The sequence below is a fragment of the Culex pipiens genome, chromosome 2 (genome assembly GCF_016801865.2).
Source record: "Culex pipiens pallens isolate TS chromosome 2, TS_CPP_V2, whole genome shotgun sequence".
Taxonomy (NCBI): Eukaryota; Metazoa; Arthropoda; class Insecta; order Diptera; family Culicidae; genus Culex; species Culex pipiens.
Window position 1 is genome coordinate 195748703 of NC_068938.1, and position 11014 is coordinate 195759716.

Consider the following 11014-nt stretch of genomic DNA (forward strand, 5'->3'; position numbering starts at 1 on the left):
TAGAATTTTAGAATTTTAGAATTTTAGAATTTTAGAATTTTAGAATTTTAGAATGTTAAGATTTTTAGAATTTTAGAATTTTAGAATTTTAGAATTTTAGAATTTTAGGATTTTAGAAGTTTAGAATTTTAGAATTTTAGAATTTTAAAATTTTAGAATTTCAGAATTTTATAAATTTGGAACATGCCGATTTACATGAGACGTCCCTGAAGTCTTGGACCAAAAATTAAAGCTTGGGTGACTTCAACGCGACGCCATCGCACGAACCCGGCTAAATTTGATAATTACTCCTGATGAATGATAATTCAGTTCGACAAATTTATCGACATCGAAACCTACCTTTCCGCGTGCGAAAAATTACGTGATGCTGCCAAAGCATGGCTTCGCCGATCGAATTGACGAAGATTAGTGTCTCGAACTTTTTTGGTGCTTTTTATTGCATATTAATGGCCAAATTATCGAAGGCGCGCGAGCGCGCAATTTGCATGCACAAGGGAAGGATTTTCGGATGATTTCAGTAAGTGCACACGATATTTCCAAATTTCGATAAATTTTATTCAACAAAATAAAAAGTTGACACTGGTTATTGCGAAATAAAACGGGGGGTTTTGTGTTTGTACGGTTGATGTTTTTCTTCGTGCTGCTGCTGTTTGTTCAAACAAAAATATTAAACTATTTATGGAATGTTTACAAATAAGTCGAAAACTTTTGTTCTTCACTTGCTCTCGAACATGGAATGTATTGTGCGTTTTCTGATTTTTTTGTTTCCTCACCGCCGCCACCGAGTTGGAATTGTAGATTTTTACACAAAGACTCGCCCATAAGGCAGTGTCGTTCTACTTCATTTGGCGAGCCTTTGAACACCGACCGAGAATAAACAGCTCCAACTTTGGTGACATTTTGGAGGTTAGGATTTTATTTTGTTTACTTTTTCTTTTTTTATAGTTTGCCTTTTTTCATATATTTCTGTTTTAAACGTTAGACATTAAACAGAGACACCTGCATGACTTTTTTTTGCTTTATAAAGTTGATTTACTTTACGTTTCATTTATGATTTCCATTTCTCTTCTTGTTTCGCTTGGCATGTTCTTGCGATTTTTTTTTGTGATTTCAGTCTATTTTCCTTCCTTCAAAGTATTTGCTTCTTGAGTGATTGTTGCGGACCCTTTTTTTAAGGGTTTTTAGTGATTCTGTTTGCTCTGTTTGTCCTTGGATTTTGATTTTAGACTATTTTACTTCTTCTTCCTTTTTGATGCGAGTCTGATTGCGAGTTTTTAGTATTCTTTTTTGTTTGTTTGTGTTTGTCACTATGATGCATTGAAATTTAATATATTATATTAAATTTGGTGCATGCATAACAAGTGTCTACCTAATAAATAATTTATATTTTATAGTTTTTCCTTGCCGCGGCAGCCATCACCGACGACGTTTCGGCGTTCCCAACGTTGCTCCCGAAGCTTCGAGCTGTCACCACCCAGTTGGTGCTGGTGGTGCTTTTGTTTTTGTTATTCTATTTATGCGAGGTTTTTGTTCTTATTTGGAAGTTGTTTCACTCTCTAATGGTTCGGGAGATTGCGTAGGGGAACTTTCCGAAATCGTCTGTGATTTGCCATGGCGAAAGAATATGCGAGGTTTCGTTACTTAAAGGTACGATAAAATGTGTTAGTGTTCTGTTTTGTTTACCTTATCTTAAGTGTAGTTGTCTATCTTGTTTGTTGTTTACGCCTACATGCTAAACAAAAAATAATGTTCTTAGAGCTATACTTCTGCGAGTTTTTTTTTGTTAAAAGGAAAGTTGTGTTGTTCTAAGTTTTCATATCTTGTTTGCTGATGTTTCTCTTAAAACTGATCTACTCACGATCAATTGTTTATGCGCAAAATCACACATTTTTACACAGTAAATCACGATTAAAATCTAGATTGTTTGTAGTTTCTAATTTCCGGGAAAAAACTAGACTTCTGGGAGATATATTCTTATTACACTGATATATAAACTCTTCTGATCGCGCGATTTAATAGTGTATCGCACTAGTAATAGTAGTAATAGTATAGTGTTTTAGTCGTTAGGTGTAGTAGGAATAGTTTTTTGGCAACACTGCCCCCTTCTCTGACGTGGTTGCCATCTGTGCGGACTTTACCAGCGCTCGATAGGATTTAGTAGACGAAGAAAACAAACGTTCAATAGATAAAACAGATAAAACGAAAAGAGTGTTTTTTTAAAGAATATCTCTGAGATTTTAGTGAGTTGCAACTTGCTGCAAGAGAGTTTAATTGTTTCAGAATGTCGATAAAGGAGGTATTAGACTATGACAAACAAAAAGTTTGCCTGCATTTATTTGCAGAAACTTTAGCCTTGGCTGATGCACGAAGTGATTTGTTTACATTTTTTCGACTTTCCTCGCAAACGTCAAACCATACAAAATTGCTTCCGAATCTTTTCCGGAAGCGATCCGGGAAAAGTTTTGTTATGTTACTGCGAAACCCGAAAAAGTTGCGTGTTTGTTTGTCGTAGTCTAACACCTCCTTAAGGCTTCTGGAGCGGTTCGTTTTGATTCGCCGGGATCATGGATGGGAAAGATGGCACTCAAACACATCTCCCACGCACTGACTAGAACGGAGATTAACCTCGAAACGGGGATTCTGTGCGAGCAGTGTCGCGTCCCTGAAGCGGATTCAGCTCGAATTTTTGTAATGCTAAGTGGAGGGAGGCCACCACGAGTCGTGACGATTGTGGGACTCACGCGCGTAAAAGTTTGTATTTAAAAAAAGTCGCGATCATCTCCGCTGAGATGTTGCGAGTCCCGTTGTGACGATCTCGTGCTAGTCTCACGCGTTAAAAAAGAGGAACTTTCGGTCAAAATCGGCTGAATCGCACTCCAAGTGGACACCGACCGCACGTGGCGTCGATTCAGCTGGAGTTGAAGTCTTCCGTACCGGCTTTGGCGATCGACGCTGGGACGAGATCGCTGGAACCGGACATCCCGAGACAGCAGCAGCACACGGTGCTGAACAGGCTTGGACGGGAGTTCGGCGCGCTGTGACAGAATCACACACTATCCATTGCAGTAGAGAGTTGTTTGGCAGCTAGCTCGCCCAGCGATCGTTCAGCTGGGTACGGAGGACGTCAACCTGAAATTCTAAATCAACGGGCTTCTTAAAGAAACGGAAACGTTCCTCACATCATCCCCGTCGGGTCAAAGTACCGCTGGGGAGTTATCTGGGACTTTTTCCTCTTCTTGCCGCGCAGAAACTCGGCCACGTCAAAGTTTTTGCACTCGTTGGCGATCGCCAGCGGCGTCCGCCCGTTGGTGTCCTGCTGTTCCGTCTGCACGCGGCACCAGTCGACCAGGAACTGCACGATCTGCAGGTTGTTACCGTAGCACGCCTTGTGCAGCAGGTTCTGCTGGTTGCGGCCGTCGCGCACGTTCGGATCGTACTGCAGCTGCAGGATCATAAACTCCAGCAGGCCGTAGTTGTCGGCGAACATGTGGATCGTCGGGATCTTGGACATCTGCTCGATTTCCGCCAGGTGGATCTTGAGCAGGTCGATGTTCGCACCAGCCCCGATCAGCAGCTTCATAATGTCCAAATTCTTCGAGTACATCGCCTGCATGAGCGGCGTCAACCCGGACGAGTTCCGTTCGTCGATCGCCGCATACTTCAGGATCAGCATCCGTGCAGCTATGATGTTACAGTGCTTCGCCGCCACGTGCAGCGGCGTATCGCCAAACCTCGTCACCGCGTTGATCTCCGAACCACTCTCGATCAAAAATGCCGCGATCTCGTTACAACCGATTGCGATCGCCACGTGCAGCGCCGAGCTATCATAAGGATCTTTGTAGTTCAAACACTGCTTGTTACTCTCCACCAAAAACTTGACCAGCTCCACCGATTGCGCGTACACGGCCTTGATCAGACACAGCGGCTCCAAACCAACCCCACAGCCCATCCGTTTCAGCAGCTTCAGCAGTCGAACGTTTTTCTTCTCCACGGCGATCGTCAACGGGATCGACAGCTTCTGCTGCGCGAAGCCGTACTTTGCCAGCAGCTTCAGCATCTTCACGCTGCTTCGCTCAATCGCCCACTCGACGGCGTTCAGTCCGCATTGATCCACCACCGCAATGGAAGCCTTCAGCTGGAGCAACAACTCCACGATCCGGTACCGATCGGCGCTGACCGCAATGTGCAGTGCCGTCTTCGAGTAGTAGTTCTGCTTGTTCAGATTGTCCTGCACGTACCGCGAGTGGCTGCTGATCAAGTACTTCAAAATCTCACCCTGATCGTGTATCGCACACAGGTGAAGTAGCGTATTGTGTTCTTGGTTCGCGATCGTCGTCAAACACACTTGTCGCGTCTCTAGCAGATACTTCAACGCGTCCAAGTTCCCATACCGGATCGATCTGCTCACCAACGCGTACCGCTCCTCGTTCACGTCCACCTGATCGTTGATCAGCATCGGAATAAGCTCGTTTTCGTGGTACTGAATCGCGTACGTCACCGGCAGGTAGTCCAGCTCGTTGCAAGCGTTCAGCTGTCCGCTTTGTTTAACCAAAAACCGCGCAATATCGTTCAACCCCAAACTGCAAGCCCGATGCAGCGCCGTCGTGCTGTCCGCATTGCCCAGGTTCACGTCCACGTTCAGCTTGATCAGCTTCTTCACCGCTTGCACGTCCCCCTTCTGGATGCACTGATCCAGCACGGTCATCCCGTTCTCGTCCTGGCAGTTCCAGCTGATGTCCTTCATCTGCTTGGCGATCTTGTCGATAAACTCGGCGTTGATGTACCGGGCGATCTTGGACAAATTTATGCTCAGCTCGAACTTTTTCACGTTCTCCAGAAACACTTCGTACGCGCGGAAGTACAGCGCCATGTACAGGATCGTCGCCTGTCGCTCGTACTGACCGGTCAGGTTGATGTGCGCATCCACGAACAACGAGCCGAAACTTCGCACCAGCAAGTACTGGAAGAACTGCTGCTTCTCGAACGAAATCGCCTGCACGTCCTCCGCCAAAAAGTCGATCATCGCCTTCAGGTTGTTCTTGATCGTGTAGTCGATAATCTCGTACTCCGCGATCGGTGCCTCGTCCTGCAGCGCTCCCAACCTCATCCCACGAACATCGGCGTAGTCCGGCGTCAGCGCTTGCAACAGCTTCAGGTCGATGTTCTCCACCGACTTGAACAGTCGCTCCTGCTGCTCGACCCAGCTCCACTTTGTTTTGTAACTGTTGATGAGATTCTCGTTGATCGTGGCCAGATCACTCACGTTTACCTTCAGGTTGTTCGGCGGTTGGTAGAGTTTGAAGTCGTTGCTCTTGAATATCAACCCGTTCAGAAATACCTTCACCTTGGTGCTGTGCGTTAGCGTGAGCATGTCGTACGCCAGCGGGTCGTGCAGCAGGTATTCCCGAAGGTTCTTTCCGCTGATGATGGACGACTGAAGTTTCAGCACGTACGCATTGTCCTGGAACACGTTCAGATCGGTGAGGATTTCGCAGATCTCCAGCAGGCAAAACTCCAGCGCAAACTCGACGTGTGGAGCGGCTTCGTTGATGAACTGCGTCACTTCGTTGAAGTCGCTGCAGGGGAGGAACTGCCCGATCAGCTTCAGTTTGCTCTCCGCGTACGACTGGAACTCTTCGCGATCCATGCGCTTGTTGCGCTTCATGATGGCGTCGTTGATCTGTCGGTTGGTCGTCTTCAGGAACATCGTCAGCACGGCGTACTTTTTGTCCAGGTTGAAGCAGTTGTCGTAGTAGTTGACGGCGAGCTGCTCGTGCAGTACGGCAAACTCGATCGAGCTGAGATTCTGCAGGTTGAACTTTTTCAGGATTTCGTTGGTGTAGTTCTGGTGGATCAGACTTTCGTACTCCTTGCCCCGCTGGGGCATAAAGTGGTCGATCGCGAAGTAACGCTCGACGTTCAGCACGTTGATCATGGTGATGAAGTTCTTCGAGACGCGATCGTCCATCTGGTACTGGTACAGATAGTTGGTGAAGAGATGCAGCATTTCCTGCAGGACAAAGTTGACCGTCACCAGCTGGCTGTCGGTGCTGATGTCGTACTTGGGGTACTGCTCGGCGAGGAACGAGTGCACGATTCGTTTCACCCTGGACATGTCCTGGTTGGCAGATCCGAGCAGCATGCACGTGTTGAAGTTTGTACTGATTGTGTTGAGAAGTGTCTTGCCTTCGCGCAGGAGTTGCTCGTACCGTTGGTTCAGCGGTTTGTGGATGCACCTAAGGAGGTCGCTGATTTTGTCGTCGTGTTGCTGGTTGAACGTGTCTTGCAGTTCCTCCACCACTCGTATACAGTCTTCTAGCTCGAAGTACAGATCATCCAGGGTGTGATTCTCAAAGTACAGCCGATTTGCCTCCCCGACGTACTGGTTGTAGCTCTTCACCTGGGCGCGATCTTTCAGCTGATACACGTTCCCCAGATAGCACTTGTACGCTTCCAGGATCTTCAGGTCGAAGATGTACGAAAAGTATCGCCGCACCGACTTGAGACTGCATTGCACTTCGGCGAACGGCATCAGGCGGTTCTCCAGCTTGTCCGAGCATAGTTTGTACAGGGTGACGTTTGGCGTGTAGTAGTCCCGCAGCTCGATGTCCAGGTTGAGCGGCAGGATCTTGTGCACCACGTACTCGAGCTTGCGCTGAATCCGCGGGCCATATTTTGTACTGCTGGTGGTGTCCGCCAGAACTTGGAGGGTGCGTTTGAGGGCGAGCGTCCCCGAAACCTGGTACTGGGGCAGCTGGACGCGGGCGATTCCGTCCAGGTAGCGGAGGATCTTCTTGATCGCGTACAGTTGGGACAGGTGGTCCGAGATATTACGGAGCCTTTTGAACACGACGTAGTTTTTGCGGGAAATTGTTCGCGTCAGGTTGAGGAACTGCGGAGTTTTCATTTCGGCTCGGATGATTTCTAGTTCCGCTTTGGACAGGTTGTTGATTAGTCGGGACTGGATCGAGTTGAGCTCTGGGTTGGCTTTTAGGCGGGCTTTGATGTAGTAGATGAGTTTCTTTTTGAGGGGACATTTTTTCGTCCACAGCGCGTTGATCGCTTTGGTGGACTTGGCGGGTGCAGCGTCACGGATGCAGTTGATCAGGTGTAGCAGGAGATCGTTGGTCCATTTGTGCGCGGTGCGGTTTTCCTTGTCTAGGAGTTCGTTCTTGATCTTGTCCAGTTCGTCACAGAATGCGGTCAGGAATTGGAGCAGCTGCTTTTTGTTGATGATCAGTTTGTAGATTTCGTACTCTGGGCTTTTCTTGAAGATGGCGAGGAAGATCGCCAGGCAGCGTTCCAGCTCCAGCATGGGGAGGTGGGCGAACTCGTGCTTGTCTTTGATGAAGAACAGGTTGTCGTAGATGATTTTGATTGCCAGGAGGAACTTGTCGTCAAAGTCGTTGAGATTGTCGGTGGCGTAGTTGGTGGTGAGGTACCGGGTGTATTCGACGATCAGATCGATGCGGTTCTCGTGCTCTTTGTCGAACTTGAGCCGATCGGGCTTTTGGCTCGGAGGGTGATGATATGCGTAGCTGTAGTTGAGCAGTTGGTATTCGAGAAAGTTTTCCATGTTTTTGGAGATCTGCACGTTCTTGACGTACAGCTCGTGCCACACGCTGGACACAAAGTGGATCTGCTGGTGGACGTCGAAGCTCTTCAGCTCGAGGAACAGCTGCAGCAGTGGTACCGAACCTCGGCGAATCAACCGGTAGAAGCACCGATAGTCGGAGAGATTCCGGAACTCGATCGCCAGCATAAACTTGGTCACGTCGAGAAAGTTCAGGTTAATGGCCAGCTCGGACGCCGTTAGGTTCATCGAGTTGCGCAGATCACAGTCAGCGCCGGACTCGATGAGAAACTGCATGATCTCGTTGCGGTTCTGCTGGGCAATGATGGACAGATGGAGCGGGGTGTTGAGATCGTCCGGCGTCTGGTAGTCCAGCACAAAGTCCTTGAACTTGGACTTGATCTTGGCGAGGTCACCCTCGACGACCAGCTTGCAGAACTCGCCCGAGTACTTGCTGACATAGTTGCCCTGTGCCATTTTTTCAATTTGTTTTGTTTACGATCTAAAGATCTTCCCTAATTTACGCGATCGTGTGCGAGGTTTGCGTGGAATGTTCAAAAATCACAGATGGTGAAGAAAACCTCCTCCGTTCCTTCAGCTTCTCCGGCGCATGGCGATGACCGGCAACTTCACTACTCGGGGGCTCGAGGATCGTGGCTTTCTTTGGAGAAACCGCGGGGGTCGCCGCTTCATAGCGAGGCTTCTGCGCACAGCAGCAGCACCTCCCCGTTGAAGGTGGTAGCCGACTGGGTCGACCTCATTTGAGGACACTCCTTCCGCGAAATTGGGGAGGTTCGCTGTAATTAATTTAATGCCCTTTTCTCTCTTCTCTGCTTTCTTGACGGTAGCTCGTTCTCGTCGGCTGGACTTGTTTGGCTCGTGCGACTTTAGCGGGTTAAGATTTTATCTGGAAGAGAAGGAAACGGAGAAAACAAACGGTTAGTGTGACATTCAACAGTTTCGGTTACGGGTTATTAGGTCACTACATGATCGTGTAGGTGATCGCGGATGATCTTCTTGAACGCTAAGTCGTACATCGTTGCATGTATCGTTGTACCCGATAATCAAATAACCTAACAAGTTTCTCATTAGAGTGACCACAGCAGAGAAATTGTTACCAACGATCAGCGCCGCGATCGTCTAATTAGTAACACCAACTCATTCAGAGAGCTTCCAATTCAGCGGGGCAAATTAGGTGTGGCCGTACACCGTAGAGGCTTCAGATATCCAAATTACCCCCTCGTCATATTCAAACACTCAAATCGATCATCATCGCGGGGGTCGGAGGAGCGCGGGGCTGGCTGTTAAACTTTCCACGATCGTGGTCACTCCAACTCCACCGCGCGGTGGAGCTGGAGAATGAGAGAAAAGGGGCGTTTTGGGTAAATTTGAACGCTGATGATGCCCAACAAGCCTGGGCGGCTCGCACCCGGGGTAGACCCGAATAGACAAGGTGCTGAACGCGTAGTTGGAGGAGTGAGAAATTGTGGAGTTGAACCGTGGGGTAGGTGGTCGATTGTTGGACTTGGAGGACTTAATTCTATGTTGCATCTGCAAGAAACCTGCAAAGATGACCAATTTTAAACATTTCTTCCAGGTGGTATTCCATTGCTAAAATATTGTTTGCAAACAAAAGTTCTCGCAAAGTGATACCACCTTAAGCTTCACAATACTAAAAGAGGTATTAGACTACGGCAAACAAACAAAACAACTCGTGCTTTTTGACAGTCAGCCTGCATACATTTTGCCTTATTTGCGAGTTTGGCCTTATTTGCTGTAGTCTAATACCTCCTTTAGTATTGTGAAAACTTAAGGTGGTATTACATTGTGAGAAATTTTATTTGTTTGTTTGTTTGTCATAGTCTAATACGCCTTTTAGGAAGCTCAATCGACGAGTCAATCAAAAAAATAGATTGGTGAGAAGTCCGATTGTTTCAAATAACAAATTACATCAAATCAACTGTAAGAGATCCATCATGTGTGTGTACTCTTTTTTAAGTAGTAGCACCAACTACCCTAAAGCAAACGTGATGGAACAAACAGCTCAACATCCACCAAATACCTCTCTTTCTCTTCATTACTGTTTGCGCCCATTATGTTGGTGGCTCAACGCGATCTTCGACTACGTTGGAAGAGGTGTACTGTTGGACCGTGTATCATCGGCTCATTAACAAGCGCGTAAAAATTACATGTTAGCCTAGCGGAAAATATCTGTTTGATTGAATAGGTGGATTAATTAACGCCTTTCGGTTTCGGGAGCAAAGAGAGGTAGCCCAGCTTCCAAATCATCTGAAGAATGTTGGTAATGAAAGATTTTGAAATTTTGATGGGTTGGAGGTGTGTCGAATATCAAGGTAGCATCTTAATCCGAGAAAAAAAAAAATGTTTGGAAAAACCATAAAATATAAGACATAATCAAGTTAGAAACGATATTCCCAACGAAACATTCCCTGCTCAAGCTGTGGATAATTCACAAGAACGCGACCTTATTATCTCGAGATCTCTTCATGATTACTCCGTGGACGCTTCAAGCTCGTTTGCGTTTCAAGGTCCGGAGATCTTGTTTCAGGCTGACCCCCCTCTGCCTCGTCGATGAGTTCTTCGCCAGACGGATCGGATCGATCAGGTCGGCCGGCCGTGTGTGTCTTTGTTGTTCTTGTTTCATATAGCGTGCGGTAATGATACACATTATGAGCATCAATTGGTATGCTTGCATGTTCGTAGTTGGTCGTTGATATGCAAAGAAAGAATTTCTCGAAAGTGGAGCTCTGTCGTCTGCGTGGAAATGTGATTAACGAGATGACTGATTTCGAGAAAACAACTTTATCAAATACTGATTGTTTAAACACAAAACGCAAAATTTTAAACTTTTCAAATGTCTTTTTTCAAAATGCTCGCTTTGGGGTAATTCATAAACCACATTGGCACTTTTTTTGTAGAGTTCAGACCCCTCCCTCTCTCCTTGAGCGAGGAAAATCGCTTTGCAACGAATTGCAATTTTTGTTTATTTTCAAGCATTGAAATTTGCATAAAGATTTTTTTTTTCGAAATCTATTAAAATGATCTTTTTTTCTTCCCTCACCACTATTCATGAAATAAACCTAGATTTTTTTTTACCGTTTTCGGTAGTTGAAAATCGGTGAAGTTTAGATTGGTAAACTATCTGCCAAAATGAACAATATGTCACCGAATATTGTACGTTTCTCTCAAAAGTACACGCCGCGCGGCATTTCTGACTGTGCCGTAGACATTGTTGCCAGCGATTTTCAGCACTTTTAGTGCAATAAAAACATACTTGCCGACAATGCCAGGCGATTTGAAGAAGAAGATCAACTTTTATTTATTTTATTATCAACAAAAACAAAAAGCGCAGTATGGGATTTGACGTTTCAAGGCTGATATGCCGCGTGTCTTTTTCGGGAATACTCGCAAAATATCGGT

General features: G+C 46.4%; 1 protein-coding gene across 1 annotated transcript; it reads right to left on the bottom strand.

Moving 5' to 3' along the window:
• Nucleotides 1-929: 929 nt before the first annotated feature.
• On the bottom strand, nt 930-8055 carry LOC120415827 (uncharacterized). Its single transcript, XM_039577457.2, has one exon. It carries the CDS (start codon nt 8048-8050, stop codon nt 3176-3178), a length of 4875 nt encoding a protein of 1624 aa, XP_039433391.1. The 5' UTR covers nt 8051-8055; the 3' UTR covers nt 930-3175.
• Between the last annotated feature and the right edge of the window lie 2959 nt (nt 8056-11014).